Raw genomic sequence first — 23,678 nt, forward strand, 5'->3', positions numbered from 1 at the left:
ACACTGTATTTAATGGAATGTAGGCCTATTCAAGAGAATGTGTTAGCAGTTTTCTACTTTCCTGAAGTTTAGGACCATATATATATATATATATATTACATTCAATTTGCTCAAGTATCTATTTTCAGATGTTCTGTTTACCCTATGTTAAGTTTAGCATTATGTTATGCATATCATAAGGGTGTTTGTAGTTGGAGGCATTTGTACATATTTTTTACCTAGAGGTTTGAGGTAGAGGTTATCCGATTAATTGGCATGGCCAATTAATTAGGGGTGATTTTCAAGTTTTCAAAACAATCGTCAATCTGCATTTTTGGATGCCGATTATGGCCGATTTATATTGCATTCCACGAGAAAACTACGTGGCAGGCTTGACCACCTGTTATGCGAGTGCAGCAAGGAGCCAAGGTAAGTTGCTAGCTAGCATTAAACTTACCTTATAAAAAACAATCAATCTTCACATAGTCACTAATTAACTACACATGGTTGATGATATTACTAGGTTAACTTGTTCTGCATTGCATATAATCAGTGCGGTGCCTGTTAATTTATCATCGAATCACAGCCTACTTAGCCAAACGGGGGATGATTTAACAAAATCGCATTCGCAAAATAGCACAATCATTGAACCAAAAACATCAATGCCATTCTTATTATCAATACACAGAAGTAAATATTTTTAAACCTGCATATCGAGTTCATGTTAGCAGGCAATATTAACTAGGGAAATTGTGTCACTTTTGCGTTCATTGCACGCAGTGTCGGGGTATATGCAACAGTTTGGGCCGCCTCGCTCGTTGCGAACTAATTTTACAGAATTGTACATAATTATGACATAACATTGAAGGTTGTGCAATATTTAGACTTAGGGTTGCCTCCCTCCCATTCGATAAAATACGGAACGGTTCCGTATTTCACTGAAAGAATAAACGTTTTGTTTTCAAAATGATAGTTTCCGGATTTGACCATATTAATGACCAATTAATGACCAGTATTTCTGTGTTTATTATAATTAAGTCTATGATTTGACAGAGCAGTCTGACTGAGCGGTGGTAAGCGGCAGCAGGCTCATTCATTCAAACTTTACTGCGTTTGCCAGCAGCTCTTAGCAATGCTTGCTCACAGTGCTGTTTATGACTTCAAGCATATCAACTCTTGAGATTAGGCTGGCAATACTAAAGTGCCTATTAGAACATCCAATAGTCAAAGGTATATGAAATACAAATGGTATAGAGAGAAATAGTTGACTCGTCAAAATTCCTATAATAACTACAACCTAAAACTTCTTAACTGGGAATATTGAAGAACTTGGAATATTGAACCACCAGCTTTCATATGTTCACATATTCTGAGCAAGAAACTTAAACGTTAGCTTTTTTACATGGCACATATTGCACTTTTACTTTCTTCTCCAACACTGTTTTTGCATTATTTAGACCAAATTTGGCATGTTTCATTATTTATTTGAGACTAAATAGATTTTATTTATGTATTATATTAAGTTAAAATAGTGTTCATTGTTCATTCAGTATTGTAGTAATTGTCATTATTACATACATATATATATATATATATAAATCGTCCGATTAATCGGTATCGGCTTCTTTTGGTCCTCCAATAATCAATATTGGTATCGACGTTGAAAAATCATAGTCGGTCGTTCTCTAGTTTGAGGCCTATAGCCTATTTGATACCAGTGTAGGTCTTAATTAAATTATTTTGTGTTCCATTCCTTCATTCAGTCCGTGTTAATGGAAGCAATGATGTTGACGACACCGTTTGTAAATCTGTGCTCGATTTAAGAAGCTTGTTAACCAAGAGAGATTCCACTTTGCATGGAATCACAGCCACTGACTGACCAAGCAGTTAGTGTGGTAGCTAAAGTCTCATTAACGCCCATATCTCTGGTCCCAGCCTGGGCCTTAAAACCAGCAGTGACATGCAAAAGAGGAGATCTCTTCTCTTCAGGGAAATGTTGGTTCAGTTTCAATTAGGCTTTACTTTAAATAGCCAGCGCTCTTGATGATCCCAAGCCTAGGCTTTGCCTCTGTTCTGGTGCGAATCACTGCAGGATATTAAAGCTTTCCCCTCACAGTGTAAGCACACATGAAGTTCTTACTGTATTGTACCAAGCAAACCAAGCCATCTCACCACCGACTGTCAATGTGTGGTTGAAATCTAGAATGTAAAGAATAAGCACATATGAACTTGTTACTGTACCATAATGACCAAGCAAAGCAAACAAGCCATCCCAGAGCCTGCCACAGTAGGGCTACTGCATAGTTCCTATATTTCACATGAAGAATGAATCCCAATGAAATGCATGCAGTCAGCTCTCATCATAACGTCAAGGACCAAATACAGTCTAGTAGCTATGTTGTTAGGTGCCCCTTTTCCACCACATGTTAAGATGACATTGATTGTCACAACATAGTTGTACTGTCACGTACAGTATAGACCTACTGTTGTTCTCTAGCTCTGTGTGACTAGACCGACAAAGACAACAGAAGGAGTTAACTGCAAGAGAAACATGAGCACAGCCCGAGGAATAGACCTCAAACCGCTGACTGCACCCCTCCCGCCCACCCTGGCATGGAGAAATGTTGACTTGAAATCTCACAAGCAGACAGAAGAAATTTGTCTTGTTGAATAAGAGCCCAGTGGAGAAGGAGAACCCCTTACTTTAATAGTTAAGGCTAATAGTTAGCATGCTCTCTCTCTCTCTCCGCTCTCACACGGCTGTAATAATTAGGCCTAGCTGTGATGAAGATGTCCATTGTTAAGGCTCGGTTTGAAGTTACATTCTTTGTTCATGCAAGCTTGAGCAACAATCTCTCTAATTAGTACAGATGCGTACAGTACCAGTGGCACACGGTGCTCTAAAGTCCCCAGCCTTTCTAGTTGATCTATGCTTTGGGGCTAATTGCTCCGTTAAGGTCACAGTTAATCATATCACTATTCTGTTCAAGTGGAATGAGTCAAATCAAAGGCCCTTTACCCCCACGTGTCATAAGAACACACTAGAATGTTCTGATTTTATTCATGGAGGAAAGCCCTTCCAGCCATATCTCACAGAAAAGAGTGTTTATCACACATACCTTTTGTGCCTCTCCTCTCAGACCAGCTTTATGATGAGGGCTTTACTGTTAAGTCTCATAGGCGAGGGGCAAGAGATCAATGTGTTCTCAAGATCACCCGTACAGGACAGTATGAATTGAGACAGTAACTTAACCTTGGCTCTTACGTCGGTGGGGCAACACACACAGGCCGGGACTGAGACACACATAGCAGTTCAAAGCGCGGTGCATACACACAGAGCGCACACACACACACACACACACACACACACACTAATTACAAGTGAGCCCATTCAGTGGTTCTATTGATCCAAGTGCCAAGCTCTTTATTGCAGATAAACTCATGAGTGGATCATTATTTGCATGTTAAAAACTTTGTTCATGCTGTGCTTTCTCAACAAATTGGAAACGATGACAGTTGCTCAGGACTTTTAATGTAATTTATGTCCAGTTAGCTTTTTCTATTTTGGGGATAATTCATATTTTATTATCAGGTTTGGCGGACTGTAATGCTGAAAATACACAGTTATTTAATTTTAAGGAACTTGGAGGAACTGTTGTAAGCTATAAATTCATTGTTTGGGCTACAACAGTTTGCCAAGCTGAAGTTTGCTTGACTACTCAAGATGGCGATGATGAGGGTCCAAGAAAATGCTCTGTACTTTTTCACATCTCTGCTACCTCACCCTACCAAGCCTGTTTCTCTAGGTTTTTCTATTTAAGTCAGTAGAGTAAGTAAGTCAGAGGAGAAGATTTTGCTGCATTCGTTTGTCAATCTTAGAGAGAGGCAGCATGAGGAAAAAAGCTCATGGAATCTGCCCACTACTTTTCTGTTGACGCTATTGGCAAGGGCCTCCGCAACCCAGTGGAACAGACATCTTTTTCAAGGAACTCAAACTGTTCAGTCAGTTCCACTCAGCATCAAGGCCTGGGCCTGCCTGGCTCTAGTTCTGATGAGAGTGGAAGGCAGAACTGGTGCTGAATGAAAATGCTGTGCTACTGTATTTCCCCTGCTGATAAATTAACAGCAGATACCTACTAACAAAAGGAGACCTCTCTCTCTCTCTCTCTCTCTCTCTCTCTCTCTGTCTCACTCTCACTTTCTTATGTAATCAGGCAGCCTGAAAATCCTGACAATTCCTGAAAATAGTCCATGACTACATGGCATGGGACAGTCTAGGCTTACTGCACATCCAAACATTGTAGGCCTGCCTCACACACACTATACTATACATTTATTAAACATAAGAACCGCTTGTTGCAATTTTAACGAGGCTCTCTTGTTCAGATATCGATAAGTGGACTGGAGGCAGGGCATGAAAGGGATAACGAATCCAGTTGTTTGTGTCGTCCGTTTCGGGAAAGTACCAGCGTAATTGCGCACCCAACTCACTCAGGTGCTTCACTATATACATTTGGCATTGTCCATAGGCTTGAGTTAATTTACACACACTAATCATACAATGATGGAAAGATCTGTGTGTTGTCCTTGTTAATGCAGACAGAAAAAACTTCTTAATCATAGCCCCAATTTTGTCCCGCACATTGAATATAGTTGCGGAGAGTCCCTGTAATCCTAGATTTAGATCATTCAGGCTAGAAAAAACATCACCCAGATAGGCCAGTTGTGTGAGAAACTTGTCATCATGCAAGCTGTCAGACAAGTGAAAATAGCTCGTCTCTCAATTCCGAAAAACGATGTCAATACTTTGCCCCTTGATGACCAGCGCATTTCTGTATGTTGTAAAAGCGTTACATGGTCACTGCTCATATCATTGCATAATGCAGAAAATAAACGAGAGTTCAAGGGCCTTGCATTAACAAAGTTAACCATTTTCACTGTGGTGTCCAAAACGTCTTTCAAGCTGTCAGGCATTCCCTTGGCAGCAATAGCCTCTCGGTGGGTGCTACAGTGTACCCAAGTGGTGTCGGGAGCAACTGCTTGCATGTGCGTTACCACTCCACTATGTCTCCCTGTCATGTCTTGTGCGCCATCAGTACAGATATCACCACATCTTGACCGCCAAAGTCCATTTGATGTCACAAATCTGTCCAGTACTTTAAACATATCCTCATGTCCTGGTTTGCAGAAGAGGATGTCTTCCCTAATTGATCCGCCATAAAACTAACGGACATATACCAGGAGCTGTGCCAGCCAGCTGTAACGCATATTGATTTGTATGCGAAGCAGCAATTGTTTCAAAACATGTCCTGCCATGTCACTGATGCGTCGTGAAACCGTGTTGTTTGATGAAGGCATTGTCTGTATAGTTTTTTTGGGCCTTTTCCCCCAGCATTGTCTCCATATCTGCGGCAGCAGGAAGAATTACATTTAAGCTTGTCTGTCCTAGCCACTCGGTAACTCACCATATAAAATGCTTCTAGCCCCTTCTTATTAATGGTATATGTTGCGTTTATACGTGTCTTACTACTCGAAAGTCGTTCCATATTCTCACTCAAAAAACTCCCGTGACTTATTTTTCAAATTGTCATGTTTCGTTTCTAAATGACTGCGCAAGAGTGAAGGTTTCCCGCAAGAGAGTAACGATTAATGTGATTGGATGTTAATTATTTGATTAGACTACTTATATTTGACGTTGTGTTGTCATTTTGCTGTTGGCAGTGAAATCAGGCAAGTGTATAGCCCCATAGGAAAATATAAATGTACTGTTTGAAAATGTGAGCTTTTTTTCTCTTTTTCTCAATCACATTTCTATGTGTCAAGAGCTGCAATTCTGCTGGGTTTTTCGCGCTGAACAGTTTTCTGTGTTTATCAAGAATGGCCCACCATCTAAAGGTCATCTAGCCAACTTGACACAACTGTGGGAAGCAATGGAGTCACCACGGGCCAGCATCACTGTGGAACGCTTTCAACACGTTGTAGTATTTGTAGATGTAGGCTATTAAGAGGTTAATAGGATACGGACTTTAAGATGTTCAAATAGACCAAAGGTCCAACTTGTTGTTGAACTTTCTCCTGTCTTGACCCAGGTATTGGACGAGGCTTTAGCTACATGTCAACACTCACAGGAAGCACCAGCAAAGTATTGGCTGAAGGGCTTGGAATAACAGCATCATTGTGTCAGTCGCTGTTTCTGTTTCTCATAAGTTTTAAATGTGATCTTGTCTGACTGACCGGGATTCTCAGACGGTGGTTGCAACAAAATACTACATGATCTGATATGCACCAACTTTTACCTTTTGTATCTGTTTTCATCTGGGTTGGAATGATCAACACCACCAACCTGGCTGGGCGATAAAGGTGGCCAATTGTAGTCAAAAAAGCTCTTGAGAATGATTTAGAAAAGCAACATAAAAGCTTTTTTGAGTGAGGAAGTTCGCTGTAGGTTTAATTTCTTTCCACACACCACATGAGTACAGTAGTTTCAACTTTGAACTTTTGAACAATCATACCATAGCCTTTAACTAAGACCTGAGTTGTTTGCTGCTAGAAGCTGTTTACTGTTTACGCTAGTGTTTACTGACCTGTAGAAAGAACTATGTGGGTTTCCATTAGAGGTCGACCGATTATGATTTTTCAACGCTAATACCGATACCGATTAATCGGCCAATTTTTTATTTTTTATTTATTTGTAATTATGACAATTACAACAATACTGAATTGACACTTATTTTAACTTAATATAATACATCAATAAAATTAATTTAGCCTCAAGTAAATAATGAAACATGTTCAATTTGGTTTAAATAATGTAAAAACAAAGTGTTGGAGAAGAAAGTAAAAGTGCAATATGTGCTATGTAAGAAAGCTAACGTTTACGTTCCTTGCTCAGAACATGAGAACGTATGAAAGCTGGTGGTTCCTTTTAACATGAGTCTTCAATATTCCCAGGTAAGAAGTTTTAGGTTGTAGTTATTATAGGAAATATAGGACTATTTCCCACTATACCATTTGTATTTCATTAACCTTTGACTATTGGATGTTCTTATAGGCACTTTAGTATTGCCAGTGTAACAGTATAGCTTCCGTCCCTCTCCTCGCCCCTCCCTGGGCTCGAACCAGGAACACAACGAAAACAGCCACCCTCGAAGCAGCGTTACCTATGCAGAGCAAGGGAAACAACCACTGCAAGGCTCAGAGCGAGTGATGTTTGAAACGCTATTAGCGTGCGCTAACTAGCTAGCCATTTCACTTTGGTTACACCAGCCTCATCTCGGGAGTTGATATGCTTGAAGTCATAAACGGCGCAATGCTTGACGCACAACAAAGAGCTGCTGGCAAAACGCCCGAAAGTGCTGTTTGAATGAATGTTTAGGCGCCTGCTTCTGCCTACCACCGCTCAGTCAGATACTTGTATGCTTGTATGCTCAGTCAGATTATACGCAACGCAGGACACGCTAGATAGTATCTAGTCATATCATCAACCATGTGTAGTTAACTAGTGATTATGATTGGTTATTTTTTATGAGATAAGTTTAATGCTAGCTAGCAACTTACCTTAGTTTACTGCATTCGCGTAACAGGCAGTCTCCTTGTGGAGTGCAACGAGAGAGAGGCAGGTCGTTATTGCGTTGGACTAGTTAACTGTAAGGTTGCAAGATTGGATCCCCCGAGCTGACAAGGTGAAAATCTGTCGTTCTGCCCCTGAACGAGGCAGTTAACCCACCGTTCCTAGGCCGTCATTGAAAATGAGAATGTGTTCTTAACTGACTTGTCTAGTTAAATAAAGGCATTTAAAAATATATATATAAAAAATCGGCGCCCAAAAATACAGATTTCCGATTGTTATGAAATCTTGAAACCGGCCCTAATTAATCGGCCGTTCCGATTAATCGGTCGACCTCTAGTTAAGATATGCTATATTAGTCTCCACTGTTTGAGACTTCCTTTTCCTTCTGAAGCATTTTAGTTTAATTCACGTCCGTCATGAAGCTACACACTGAAGAAAGATGTTAACCCAAAACGTCTTGTGTATGCTATCCTTGATACAGTAAAAATCATGGTAAAAGATCATCAGAAACTGTTTTATTGTGGACCCATTAGCTAAATTTTTGCATATCTAGTTTAAATAATCATTAATCTCTCCTGTTTTCTTTTACAGGTTCTTGCATCATCTATCAAAAGTGAATGGGAAAACCCAAAGAACAGAGATTGATAAATAGCTCCATAGCATGGCTGTAGCCGGATGTCCAGATTATTTTCTACACCATCCAAATTATCAGGTAATTAATACATATCTTTTACTAGATGTTTTGTACCATCTATATTTCTAGAATTTAAATGTGTCAGAGATATCAATTAATTTGGAATCGCAATTACGAATGTTACAATTACTCAAATTTACTACTGTGATGTTTTCTGTTGAAACTATTGGCTTAGACCATAGTTGAACCACACCATCTATCAGACCTAGCTTCAAATATGATTTGTTTTCTTTCAGTAACGTTGAGTGTTTACTTGAGCCTGGCTGCAGGGCCAGTTGGGCAGGGTTTTCACTTTTGTGAGTATTCCATTGGTATTTTTTCACAAGGCAAGTTCAAGCAACCACAGCTAGTGTTAAAACGATTTCAAATACTATTTGAACCCAGGTCTGCCATATTTTATAAGCTCTTTATTAGCTGTGGTAATATTCTAGTGTTTGCTGAAGCAGCACCATTTGGGATTTGGAACTCTTATTTACACAAGTCATAAACGTAAAAATAATAAAACACTATATGCATCTAACATATGGAACTGTATATAAAACTATACATGGAGTGGTTAGGAAAAGACTGTTTAAACACTCCCAGTTCTCCTGCTATACGCCCTCCCTCACCCCAGAGCTGAGGGAAGACGGGAGCGAGAGGTTAAAACCAGAGCCCCACTCTCTCAGCTGGGCCGTAACAAAAAAACCTTGCTGTGAATGTACCTGTCATGGCCAATAGATTTAGTGGCAGAGCATGAATGAAAACAGAAGAGCCAATGAATGGCAGTGGCATGGACGCACATTCCTTTGGGCTGAATACATCGATGGTGATTCACATGGTGCATGGCCCAGCATGGAGAATCTGGACCCGACGTAAGACCGTCAGCAGTGGTCTCAATCAACGGATTAACCGGATTGTTTTTTACATTGTTTGTTTCCACGTGCAGCACTTCAACCCCAGTCCAGTGGGAAATAGACTATCAATCAGCCTGGTCACCCGCCCTGTAGAGGAGAGTTCAACCCATCCAGCCCTAAAGGCCTATTTAGGAAGCCTGTGCTGTGGGGATTTTAGCTTGTCATCCACCACCCACCCTCTCCCTTGGGCTTTCATTGTGGTTAAGGCTAAAGAATAGAATATGAATAGGCTATGTCCACTTTTCTAGTATCAGACACACTTGTTTAGTCATGCAGCTAAACACAAAGTATCTCATCTAGCTTAACAGTTCCTAGAAGTAGCTATCCTATGCATCTGATCTCTTCCTCGACGGGCTCATTCACACTGTCAGTTTTTTAATTGGTAAATAATGGGCAGAAACAGCCTCTTTATCCTGGGGTTATATAACTAGTAAATGTTATGGGATTCTGGGCTCAGCTCCAAGGCGGTGTTGGAGAGAGAGCAAGAGAGAGCTGGGTGAACTGACTGGAGGTTTGCCACAGCACTCCAAGGAAAGCTTATCAACTTAATTACTGTATTGAGTAGGACTACTGAACTGGATTTTATATGGATGGAAATGTCTTTCTTTTTGGTATTTTCAATTAGAGCTGGGGGATATGGACCAAAATCCATATCGCAATAAATTGCCTGAATTGATGCAATAACGATAAATAGAACTATACGTTTATAAAAAATAACAATTATGATCCTTTAAACTACTACTACTAGTTTGATGGAAATTGTCACATTTTAAAAATCACCCATATTAGGAAACGTATTTAATTTCAAACTTCACATTTCTCTAGTATAGGCTACTTATAGTAATGAACGATATCAGCAATGTGATCGATATTTTCCGGTTTATCATCCCAGCTCTACTTTCAATTAAACACTGTGTGTGAAAGGTCAGGTGTTTAGTCCTGTTATGAGTTTCTGCTTATGGTCTGGGATGCCAGTGAAGGAGAACTGTATCTTCTGAGTTGTGTTCATTAGTCACCAAATGGAAGAAAACGGTCTGAAACAGGGAGGGTCTGGACACAAACGCTTCATTTTCGGTTGTTAAAAGTTTTCAAGCGTTTTACGTTGCGTGCCCTAATGAACAGAAGTCTGGTTTTTCTTTGTTTGGTAGATCTGGAGGGTCGCATCATGTTTCCATGTTGGGTCAGTCAGTGATGGATCGATAGACTTCTGTCATCAAAGATGGTACAGTATATAATAGTGCAGTACATACGGTGTGGTCTGAAATGATTGACACCCGTGACAAAGATGAGCAAAAATGACTGTATAAAATAAATAATTTAAATACTGAACTATATTGTATGGGGAAATTATATTATTTTATACTAATACGATTGCTCAAATAACTAGATTTTGATTAACAAATAACACCCCTAAAGATTCTTAGAAATAAAGTAGCAGTGACTACTAGAGGTCGACCGATGATGATTTTTCAATGCCGATACCGATTAATCGGCCGATTTTAAAAATAAATAAAAAACATTGTATTTTCAATAATGACAATTACAACAATACTGAATTAACACTTATTTTAACTTAATATAATACATCAATAAAATCAATTTAGCCAAAACGTAGATAATGAAACATGTTCAATTTGGTTTAAATAATGCAAAAACATAGTGTTGGAGAAGAACGTAAAAATGCAATATGTGCTATGTAAGAAAGCTAAAGTTTCAGTTCCTTGCTCAGAACATGAGAACATATGAAAGCTGGTGGTTCCTTTTAACATGAGTCTTCAATATTCCCAGGTAAGAAGTTTTAGGTTGTAGTTATTATAGGACTATTTCCCTCTATACCATTTGTATTTCATTAACCTTTGACTATTGGATGTTCTTATAGGCACTATAGTATTGCTAGTGTAACAGTATAGCTTTCGTCCCTCTCCTCTCTCCTCCCTGGACTCGAACCAGCAACACAATGACAACAGCCACCACATCGAAGCATTACCTATGCAGAGCAAGGGAAACAACAGCCCCAAGGCTCAGAGCGAGTGAAGTTTGAAACGCTATTAGCGCGTGCTAACTAGCCAGCTGTGATTTTTGCCCATCTTAATCAAGGGTGTCAATAATTTCGAACCCCACTGTAATTGATGTAGGCCACCGTATAGGGTTATGATCTTTAATTGTTAATGGACACATGGATTGCGTTCTCACTCTTGGTTTGCTTCTAATAGGTCTTTGGGTCACAGTGTCTGCCGAATTAACTTTATTGATCCCCAGAGGGGTAACTGGGTTTTGCCACCAGCGGCAGACATACAAAGCCAGTGAGACAGTTATGTGAAAGTTCACTGGCGGTGCCAGACATTTTTCACTGGGGAAGCTTTTTAAAGGAAGCACTTTCCAGCCAGCGATCCCAGTTGATTGGTGTTTATTCTGACGATAGACACAAGGAACCACATTAGATGGCTGTAGATTCCTGATTCGTCTGTTAGCATGGAAATAACCAATGCAAACATTACAATTAGAGCAAGCTAGCTAACTTGCTCTTCCAGCAAATACATGCAAAAGCACATCCCAGGATGCCCCCAATATCTAACAGGCACCGTACACATTTATACATCAAGACATGTACTTAATGAGCTTGTACACATTGTAAATATGAAAATAGAATACAGTATGTATTTCAGGACTGACCTACCAATTGCATGTTAATATCAGACTGGGAAGAATTTATGTTCGTGATCTCCCCCTATCTGAAAGCATAACCAATGGTATGGCACCTATCGATATGTAAATTCAACCAACCAATAGGAATACATAAACATTGATGTCGAAAGTTTACATACACCTCAGCAAAATACATTTAAACTCAGTTTTTCACAATTCCTGACATTTAATCCTAGTAAAAATTCCCTGTCTTAGGTCAGTTAGGATCACTACTTTATTTTAAGAATGTGAAATGTCAGAATAATAGTAGAGAGAATGATTTATTTCAGCTTTTATTTCTTTCATCACATTCCCAGTGGGTCAGAAGTTTACATACACTTCATTAGTATTTGGTAGCATTGCCTTTAAATTGTTTAACTTGGGTCAAACGTTTTGGGTAGCCTTCCACAAGCTTCCCACAATGAGCTGGGTGAATTTTGGCCCATTCCTCCTGACAGAGCTGGTGTAACTGAGTCAGGTTTGTTTGCCTCCTTGCTTGCACATGCTTTTTCAGGTCTGCCCACAAATTTTCCATAGGATTGAGGTCAGGGCCTTGACTTTGCTCCAATACCTTGACTTTGCTGTCCTTATGCCATTTTGCCACAACTTTGGAAGCATGCTTTGGGTCATTGTCCATTTGGAAGACCCATTTGCGACCAAGCTTTAACTTCCTGACTGATGTCTTGAGATGTTGCTTCAATATATCCACATAATTTTCCTGCCTCATGATGCCATCTATTTGTGAAGTGCACCAGTCCCTCCTGCAGCAAAGCACCCCCACAAAATGATGCTGCCACCCCGTGCTTCACGGTTAGGATGGTGTTCTTTGGCTTGCAAGCATCCCCCTTTTTCCTCCAAACATAACGATGGTCATTATGGCCAAACAGTTCTATTTTTGTTTCATCAGACCAGAGCACATTTCTCCAAAAAGTACGATCTTTGTCCCCATGTGCTGTTGCAAACCGTAGTTTGGCTTTTTTTATGGCAGTTTTGGAGCAGTGGCTTCTTCCTTGCTGAGCGGCCTTTCAGGTTATGTCGATATAGGACTCGTTTTAATGTGGATATAGATACTTTTGTACCTGTGTCCTCCAGCATCTTCACAAGGTCCTTTGCTGTTGTTCTGGGATTGATTTTCACTTTTCACACCAAAGTACGTTCATCTCTAGGAGACAGAACGCGTCTCCTTCCTGCGTGGTCCCATGGTGTATATACTTGCGTACTATTGTTTGTACAGATGAATGTGGTGCCTTCAGGCATTTGGAAATTACTCCCAAGGATGAACCAGACTTGTGGAGGTCTACAAAATTTTTTTCTGAGGTCTTGGCTGATTTCTTTGGATTTTCCCATGATGTCAAGCAAAGGGGCACTGAGTTTTGAAGGTAGGCCTTGAAATACATCCACATGTACACCTCGAATTGACATAAATGATGTCAATTAGTATATCAGAAGCTTATAAAGCCGTAACATCATTTTCTGGAATTTTCCAAGCTGTTTAAAGGCACAGTCAACTTAGTTCATGTAAAATTGTGATACAGTGAATTACAAGTGAAATAATCTGTCTGTAAACAATTGTTGGAAAAATTACTTGTCATTCACAAAGTAGATGTCCTAACCGACTTGCCAAAACTATAGTTTGTTTACCAGAAATTTGTGGAGTGGTTGAACGACGAGGTTTAATGACTCCAACCTAAGTGAATGTAAACTTCTGACTTCAACTGTATGTCCACAACTCAAAAACAGCCAATGCAATGAGGTTCGTAAATATGTAATAGTGAACCATCGGACTATGGCTGCTACACAGCTGTGGACTTCGTATTGAGCTCAAGAGTCTGTGTTAAATAGTATTGTGGTTAGTTTAATGTTTTAATTAACTGAATAGACTAGGAATATTCCTTGGAAACAGAGGTTGGCCTACTTGCTAAAGTAGTTTCCATTTGTCAAGATGGTTGACGGTTTCAGTTTATACTGACTGTAAAATGTAAATAGGATTCCGTGAAGGCATAAACTCTGAATTAAATAAGTGACATTTAAAGATGCACTATGCAGGGTAACACTTTACTTGACACCCAGCATCATAACACGTTATGACACGGTCATAACCATGTCACAACAGCTGACATAACTTGTCATAACTTTTATAATATGGTCATAACACTGTCATGACACATATAATTAGACCTGTTGTGACACTTATTGTGTTATTTTACGGCTGGTTACGACGCCTACAAAAGTGTGTAAAAACCTACCACACAAGGCAAACATTCTATTACATCATAACCTACATGTCAACAATATGTTTTATATATATATATTTATTTAATTGTAATTGTGCACACATGCACCTAACCCAATGCTGTTACTGATGACTGGGATGAACGCAGCAGCAGGTTTCAGGAGCAGGGCAAAACACCCTCTTTTTGACTGACTCCTGATATAAGGGCATGTATGGCATTATCTGGCATTGTGGTGCTCATAATGCTTCTTGACAGTGTCATAAACTGTTTTCTTCCCCCCAAGTAAAGTTAAACTTGATGGTCATAATGCTTCTTGGCAGTGTCATAAAGTGTATTTTCTAGTCCAAGTAAAGTGACCCAGGATGGCCGTAATGCTTCATGACAGTGTTATTTAAAATATGTTGAAAAAAGCATGACTGTAAAGAATTCATTACAACAACAAAGGATTTAAGAAGCAAACTTTCAAAAGAAAGGAAACTTATTGAAATGGAAAAAACAAATTTGAATAAATGTGGGTTTTGACACTCTTATGTAGGTGTCATAACCAGCCATAAAATAACTAAATATATATCACAACAGGTGTAAATATGTGGGTCATGACAGTGTTATGACAGTTGTAATGACCTTGTCATAACGTGTTTTGACACTGGGTGTCAAGTAAATTGTTACCAAAATGGTAATAATTCACCTAATTTCAGTTTGTGACAAAACAAGCAAGTATAGTGTAGAGAATCATTGTACCATCTAAACTGCTGTGAAATATATTTTCCAGAACCAAAAATATTATATTTTTAGCTGTTTGAAGCTGGTGTACAAAACTAAAGGAAAACACAAAAAACTAAGCTTAAGCAAGGGATGCATAGAAATAGTGCACATAGAACAGATTTGCCCCTTCTTAGATTTGCTTTCAATGAGAATGATAGATCTATGACTCACATTTCTATGTGAATTCGTTCTGGCCGCTCAAAAAGTGACATATTGCAGCTTTAAACGATTCAAAGAATTGAACACACTAGAATACGATTACAAGGAAAATCTCTATGGAAGTGACAGAGGTGAAATGCAAATTTGGCAATGTGAAGCAGCACATTTTAACATGAGTCAAAGTTCGCATGAGTCAAAGTTCTGCAGAGAGAAATATATACAGTGCCTTGCGAAAGTATTCGGCCCCCTTGAACTTTGCGACCTTTTGCCACATTTCAGGCTTCAAACATAAAGATATAAAACTGTATTTTTTTGTGAAGAATGAACAACAAGTGGGACACAATCATGAAGTGGAACGACATTTATTGGATATTTCAAACTTTTTTAACAAATCAAAAACTGAAAAATTGGGCGTGCAAAATTATTCAGCCCCCTTAAGTTAATACTTTGTAGCGCCACCTTTTGCTGCGATTACAGCTGTAAGTCGCTTGGGGTATGTCTCTATCAGTTTTGCACATCGAGAGACTGACATTTTTTCCCATTCCTCCTTGCAAAACAGCTCGAGCTCAGTGAGGTTGGATGGAGAGCATTTGTGAACAGCAGTTTTCAGTTCTTTCCACAGATTCTCGATTGGATTCAGGTCTGGACTTTGACTTGTCCATTCTAACACCTGGATATGTTTATTTTATTTTTGAACCATTGTAGATTTTGCTTTATGTTTTGGATCATTGTCTTGTTGGAAGACAAATTTCCGTCCCAGTCTCAGGTCTTTTGCAGACTTCATCAGGTTTTCTTCCAGAATGGTCCTGTATTTGGCTCCATCCATCTTCCCGTCAATTTTAACCATCTTCCCTGTCCCTGCTGAAGAAAAGCAGGCCCAAACCATGATGCTGCCACCACCATGTTTGACAGTGGGGATGGTGTGTTCAGCTGTGTTGCTTTTACGCCAAACATAACGTTTTGCATTGTTGCCAAAAAGTTCAATTTTGGTTTCATCTGACCAGAGCACCTTCTTCCACATGTTTGGTGTGTCTCCCAGGTGGCTTGTGGCAAACTTTAAACTACACTTTTTATGGATATCTTTAAGAAATGGCTTTCTTCTTGCCACTCTTCCATAAAGGCCAGATTTGTGCAATATACGACTGATTGTTGTCCTATGGACAGTCTCCCACCTCAGCTGTAGATCTCTGCAGTTCATCCAGAGTGATCATGGGCCTCTTGGCTGCATCTCTGATCAGTCTTCTCCTTGTATGAGCTGAAAGTTTAGAGGGACGGCCAGGTCTTGGTAGATTTGCAGTGGTCTGATACTCCTTCCATTTCAATATTATCGCTTGCACAGTGCTCCTTGGGATGTTTAAAGCTTGGGAAATCTTTTTGTATCCAAATCCGGCTTTAAACTTCTTCACAACAGTATCTCGGACCTGCCTGGTGTGTTCCTTGTTCTTCATGATGCTCTCTGCGCTTTTAACGGACCTCTGAGACTATCACAGTGCAGGTGCATTTATACGGAGACTTGATTACACACAGGTGGATTGTATTTATCATCATTAGTCATTTAGGTCAACATTGGATCATTCAGAGATCCTCACTGAACTTCTGGAGAGAGTTTGCTGCACTGAAAGTAAAGGGGCTGAATAATTTTGCACGCCCAATTTTTCAGTTTTCGAATGGACAAGTCAGGGCCCATAGGGCTCTGGTCAAAATAAGTTCACTATGTAGGGAATGTCGTTCCATTTGGGACACAGGCTTTGGCTTCACGCTGCTGTAGCCATTAAAGCTAATCTTATTCCCTGAAACACATCAGTCTTTGCAAAGCAGTACATTTTTTGCCTTGAGTTTTGTAGGTGTTTTTAGAGTGAATGAAGTGGGGATTCTTCTGGCAGAAGCATATGGTTTCCTGTTCCTGGAAGTCAAGCTTTCTTGTTCTGGTTTTTCTTGGAAGTAAATAGGGAAATTCAAAAATCTGGTTCTTTTACTTTATTTTTGAGACACAGACCGACAGGAAAGGTTTGGGTTGAGCTGCGTTTGTTGAATCAGGATGCATTTTAGGCATCTAGTGGGTTACATGACAAATGTGCCCTGACTTGTAAAAGAAGGTCAGTGTTTCTCTCTCTCTCTACCAGAGAAACCCCAGAGGAAACCGTAGGCTTATCTACATAAACATACAGCAATAAAATCTGCTATTTAAATTGGTATTTGACTTTACCATGATGTTGCAGGGCTAACTATCCTACTGAATTAGGCTACTAGACTTGGAGTTTGACGTCATCTAGCAGTAGAGTAGGCCATTTCACCCTAGCCTCTAGTCCACAATACATCCATGCACTTGTATTTAAGTTAGCATGCAATGAAATGTAACTCTATGACAATTGGACCACGTATTGTTATTATTTTTATTCTGGAGAGTTAAACAGTGTGACTTTTGAACGTAATAGCATGACCAATGGAAGTTCAAGGAGGGAGAAATTGTGACCTTTTCTGGAATGTGAGGTAGCATTTAAATGATCCTTAGTGTGAGGATTATGCTGCTTTTATAGAGAGCCAACATTTAGGAAATGCCTCATGACTGTTAGTAATGCGCTATGCAAAACCACAACATCCGTTATTGAGGAAAGTGAACCAGTGTTGAGTATTATGAATACGCCTACCAGAGTAGAACCTAGGCCTAAACATGAATAGGCCCCGACTTGTTCAGTGAGGTAGCCCTGCATGTGGAAAGGGGCTGTGTTTATTTTATACTGTAGTGGGTGTACTGGGTGTGTTCGTGCTGGACGATAGCAATACAGGAATGACGGCTATTCTATATCCACCCATTACTGTGGAAACAAATAATAGGTCACACCTACTCTCATTCTCATCTTCTCACTCTGTGTGCCTCCAAAGAGAGTCCAAATTGAACTCTTGATCTTCTTAATAATTAGTTGGATGTTTACATACACTTAGGTTGGAGTCATTAAAACTAGTTTTTCAACCACTCCACAAATTTCTTGTTAACAAACTATAGTTTTGGCAAGTTGGTTAGGACATCTACTTTGTGTATGACACACGTATTTTTTTCCAACAATTGTTTACAGACCGATTATTTCAGTTATTTATCACTGTATCATAATCCCAGTGGGTCAGAAGTTTACATACACTAAGTTGACTGTGCCTTGAAACAGCTTGGAAAATTTCCCAAAATGATGTCATTGCTTTATAAGCTTCTGATAGGCTAATTTACATAATTTGACCTAGCCTGGGATAGAACCCCAGGCTGTAGTGGCGCCTCAGCCATAGACTGCTGCGCTACTCAGGAGGCCCCATTTCATTGTCTTTTAAAAGAGTCCTAATGCAAAAGCCACTGGTATGCTGTAGCAGCTCCTTTCTATATTCACAAAGGAGAAAGCACAATGCTCAGCTGCCTATACTAACAGCTCCTGATGAAAACAAGACAGCAGCAAACTGTCTGCCCAATGCTATCTGACAAATCCAGCCCATCAGACAGTACTGTGCGGTCTCTGATGTTTGGGGGCTTGCTAATTTAGCCTTTAGCTCCATGGTACCGTAAATCACAACACTCAGGAAGACAAATGTCAGAACCCATGTTGCCAGACTGTCTTTGAGCAGAATATTCCTTTAATTGGGTGTGCAGGGACTGGGTCCAATCCCCAGCACCTTTTTCTTCCTTTTCCTCTCTCTCGCTGTCTCTCTCTCTGCCTCTCTCAGTCTTCCCCTCACTCTCTCTCCATGTTAACAAAAGGCTTAGAGATGAAAAAGGCAGCATCAACCCATCCCTACTTTGTCCCATCCCTACAGTCAACTGTAGGTGTACCTGTGGATGTATTTCAATGCCTACCTTCAAACTCAGTAATAAGTCAAGACCTCAGAAAACTAATTGTAGACCTCCACAAGTCTGGTTCATCCTTGAGAGCAATTTCCAAACGCCTGAAGGTACCACGTTCATCTGTACAAACAATAGTACGCAAGTATAAACACCATGGGACCACGCAGCCGTCATGCCGCTCAGGAAGGAGACACGTTCTGTCTCCTAGAAATGAACGTACTTTGGTGTGAAAAGTGAAAATCAATCCCATAACAACAGCAAAGGAGCTTGTGGAGATGCTGAGGGAACGGGTACAAAAGTATCTATATCCACAGTAAAACGAGTCCTATATCGACATAACCTGAAAGGCCGCTCAGCAAGGAAGAAGCCACTGCTCCAAAACCGCCATAAAAAAGCCAGACTACGGTTTGCAACAGCACATGGGGACAAAGATCACACTTTTTGGAGAAATGTGCTCTGTCTGGTCTGATGAAACAAAAATAGAACTGTTTGGCCATAATGACCATCGTTATGTTTAGGAAAAAAAGTGGGAGGCTTGCAAGCCAAAGAACACCATCCCAGCCATGAAGCACAGGGGTGGCAGCATCATGTTGTGTGGGTGCTTTGCTGCAGGAAAGACTGGTGCACTTCACAAAATAGATGGCATCGTGAGGCAGGAAAATTATGTGGACACATTGAAGCAACATCTCAAGACATCAATCAGGAAGTTAAAGCTTGGTTGCAAATGGGTCTTCCAAATGAACAATGAACCCAAGCATACTTCCAAAGTTGTGGCAAAATGGCATAAGGACAACAAAGTCAAGGTATTGGAGTGGCCATCACAAAGCCCTGACCTCAATCCCATGGAAAATTTGTGGGCAGAACTGAAAAAGGAGGCCTACAAACCTGACTCAGTTACACCAGCTCTGTCAGGAGGAATGGGCCAAAATTCACCCAACTTATTGTGGGAAACTTGTGGAAGGCTACCCAAACCGTTTGACCCAAGTTAAACAATTTAAAGGCAATGCTACCAAATACTAATTGAGTGTATGTAAACTTCTGACCCCTGCACTTATCAACACACAACATATCCCAAAGCATAGTGCATCTTCTTAGCAAAGCCACTTGAAGGACCCATGTGTGATTATTCTGTCAGACACTCCCCTTTCAACACCACAAACCTAATATTGGCCTTGGCTTGACCTTGTTCAAACCCCCAACCTTACCACTGTCCCTGTTCTAAACCCTTAACCCTGACCTTGTCTTGGCCCCAACCGTAGTCCTGGTCTACCTTATATCTGTCCCTTTTTATAAACCTGACCCCAACTTTACTATGACCCCTCTCTACATACTAACCCTAGCCTACGATTGAGTTTGTGGCAGAATAGATATAGATTCTATTTATATGGTGTAGAATGTAGGTGGCCATGTTTTGAGATAGCATCACTAAATCACAGTGTTGTAGTTGTACTTTATTTACTGATCTAAACCCAACATATATTGGTTAGGTCAATAGCTTCTTCTCAGAGTGTCTGAATTGAGCAGGTGCTTGTTTCCAACCCCATTTTAATATAGAGTAGTAATACTGTTGGAAGACTTGGCATGGCTGAGAAGAATTATCCTGTGGAAGCCAACAAAACATTGTCCTAGTCCTATTAAAAACTTTGGGAGCGTTATTCCAGCGTGCAGATTTACTTTTTTGTTCTACGTTGTCCTCTCGGATCCAGCACCTAGGTAACGTTTTGTTCATGGGTGTGCGCATACCACCCCTCTAAACATGGCTGAGAATTATGCAAAAACAAAGTACTATTTTTCGGCTCCCAAATGTTAAAAGGTTAACATTCAGTCAATTGTCAAGGGGGTGTCAAAGGATGTGTGATCGTTGGGCTTTTTTGTTGACAGTCCAGACAAACCCATGTTTTTAAGGTCTGCTAATTTCCCTGGAGGCTTCAGCTGTGGTGCGTCTGGTGCCGGGGTGGGAGGCTCACTGGAGCTGAACCCTGGGCTCGCTGGGACTGGCATACATGGTTGGCCCCTTCCCAGCAAGGATGTCACTGTCTGCAGCCATTTGGGGGGTGGGAGTCAGTCGGGGCTGGGTGGGTGGGATCAGTCACACTCTGGTAGCTGGACCTTTTTAGCCCTGTCTAGTCTGGTGGTTTCAACCATGTCCAGACACTTTGCACTGGGATTAGTTTGGAGTCAGGAGGACGAGACTGGAGAGGGCCACCACTATACTGCTGCTGCTTTTTCTCAGTGAGTTGATTTAGATCGTATTAAAACCGGTTTGGGTTCGAAGGGTTATTATTACGCGTTTTGTTATAATAGGCCAGAGGCCTAACTAAGATTGTGTAGAGTTTATTTGTTGAAGTGGGCTCCTTCAAGTTGTGAATCATACTTATCAAGGATCGATCATGAAAACCAGTGTTCAAAATTACGAAAGAATGTTCGAGCCTCTTCAATTTCACAACAAAACCATTTCATAAATCATATTACCTCTCTCACGAGGCATTATAACAGCTACCGCCTTTCTGCCGTATCAAAAGAGGTCTTGGTCTTGACATGCGCGTGTGTGTGAGTGTTGGAGCACCCTAGCAAGCCAAACACAGAAGTCCACCACAGTACATTCTGTTCCCGCGGCACACTGTGAGTGCTCCAATCAGTGATGACATTATGGATAACCCACACTTGTTTTGTAGTGATTTATTTATTTCATGTTTTTGTCCAAGAAGACACGGTGTTCTCTGGAAGTATGTGTTTCTGTGGGAAGCCCTGTAATCGTATCAAGTTCTCTGCTACTTGCTGTTTAGGTCAACATCTGAGGCAGAACAAAGCAAAGTTGCTTTAAAGAAAACATCTAGCCTATCTACCGAACAACTAGCATAAACACTGGGGAGAACTCTGAACATTGGCTTTTGGCTTTTCACACCTGTACTATCTCCTTTGGACACCGTTCTACTGAACGGTCCTAAAGACTAAAAAGCTTCTGCTGTGGACTAACAGGGAAACCAGACCGGCCGTGCTTCGTGCGCAAGCCTTGCAATATAAATGAACGTGCACATGTTATTCACTCATTTTATCCTTGCACATCAACGAGTGTCTGCGTTGCCGACCGCTGAAATAGAACAAGGTTCTATTTGAGATGCTTGACACGCAGCAATCTTCTCAATGGTTTTCACAAGCATACAAAGCATACATGCTTGAAAGAGGAGAGATTAATCAATGATAACTAACTAAAAACTAACTAGGCTTCCCCTTTTATCTGTGGATTAATCATTGGAGTATATGAACACACAATTTTGTATGACTCCTGGTCAAAACTTTACAAAGACCCAGCAAAAAAAGGACCATATGCATTTCAGGTAAAATAACAACCCCAATGTTCATCTCCTAGGACAAACTAGCTAGCAACAGCTAACTGCAACAGTAACTGCTTCCTAGGCCTCGACTGAAGACAACAGCTTACTGCGACAGTAACTGCTTCCTAGCCCTTGACTGAAGACAACAGCTTACTGCCACAGTAACTGCTTCCTAGGCCTCGACTGAAGACAACAGCTTACTGCCACAGTAACTGCTTCCTAGCCCTTGACTGAAGACAACAGCTTACTGCCACAGTAACTGCTTCCTAGGCCTCGACTGAAGACAACAGCTTACTGCCACAGTAACTGCTTCCTAGCCCTTGACTGAAGACAACAGCTTACTGCCACAGTAACTGCTTCCTAGGCCTCGACTGAAGACAACAGCTTACTGCCACAGTAACTGGGAGGCTCCCGAGTGGCGCGGCGGTCTAAGGCACTGCATCTCAGTGCTAGAGGCATCACTACAGACCCTGGTTTGATTCCAGGCTGTATCACAACCAGCTGTGATTGGGAGTCCTTCTAGGGTGGTGCACAATTGGCTCAGCGTCCTCCGGGTTTGGCCGGGGTAGGCCGTCATTGTAAATAACAATTTGTTCTTAACTGGCTTGCCGAGTTAAATAAAAACTGCTACCTAGGCCTTGACTGAAACAACAGCTTACTGCAACAGTAACTGCTTCCTAGGCCTTGACTGAAGACAACAGCTTAGTATGGAGCCTTCCTTACTGGTTCTAGTTCATTATGCTCTTTACCATGATCTCATATCCAGCCTAAAACATGGGGTGGTTGGGTGCAAGAAGAGGCAACTTGGTATGTTGCCTTTTCATGGTAGTGCAGCAGGAGGAGAGCCAAGTTTAGGCCTGTACACACACACGCGCGCGCACGCTTGGGCGTACACGCACTGCAATGAGATTGTGTTGTTTTTTTAACCTCAATATTGACCAGACTAGTACTGCATGCAATAAGGTCTTAACCAAATGAATGTTCATCTGCATGTTAGACTAGATAGACAAAGACAAACCCAGTGTTCTGATGTGATGCTGATGTTGTGAATAAACTCTTTTGGCATGACTGCTCTGTTGGCTTTTTTTCTCAGCAGGACAATGTAGAACGAGCCTCCAATCACAGACCAGCAGATCTAATTGGGCCGAGTTTCCAGAAGTCAACCAATCGGAACCCCCCTAACCATCAAGGTTGGTGCTCTAAGAATGTCAGTACTTAGAAATCGGCATGGAAATATTCATTCGATTATTGTGTCTCTGCTCAAATTATTTGACAGATGTAGACTAGTTATATGGTGTAAGTATTGATGGTCCAGAACTAGGGTGCAACATATTTGAGGCTGCATAATTGAAAACAAAGACAACTGTTTACATTTTTTTATAAATAATAATAATCACAGTTTTTTTGCTCTGAGAATACTAACGTCACTAACAAGATTATGTTCTGAAATGCGGCCTATTTGTATTGGAATTACAGCTTCAAAAGATCCTTATCACATTGTTAATTCCCAGATCCGAGATTTGCAATCTCATTTTCTG

General features: G+C 40.6%; 1 protein-coding gene across 4 annotated transcripts in view; it reads left to right on the forward strand.

Moving 5' to 3' along the window:
* LOC110485935 (growth factor receptor-bound protein 10) overlaps window positions 1–23,678 on the forward strand; it is an 81,738-nt gene that overhangs the window by 10,056 nt on the left and 48,004 nt on the right. Inside the window, exons 1-3 of one of the 4 annotated variants that reach the window (XM_021557198.2) lie at window positions 8,141–8,261; window positions 10,288–10,361; window positions 23,234–23,330. In XM_021557198.2, the coding sequence (XP_021412873.1) occupies window positions 10,359–10,361; window positions 23,234–23,330 (100 nt within the window). In that variant the 5' untranslated portion in view covers window positions 8,141–8,261; window positions 10,288–10,358. Of the gene's footprint in view, window positions 1–8,140; window positions 8,262–10,287; window positions 10,362–23,233; window positions 23,331–23,678 lie in introns of those variants that run through there. The other 3 variants (XM_021557206.2, XM_021557181.2, XM_021557189.2) reach the window with 3 other exon arrangements.

This window comes from Oncorhynchus mykiss, chromosome 2 (genome assembly GCF_013265735.2).
Source record: "Oncorhynchus mykiss isolate Arlee chromosome 2, USDA_OmykA_1.1, whole genome shotgun sequence".
Taxonomy (NCBI): domain Eukaryota; kingdom Metazoa; phylum Chordata; class Actinopteri; order Salmoniformes; family Salmonidae; genus Oncorhynchus; species Oncorhynchus mykiss.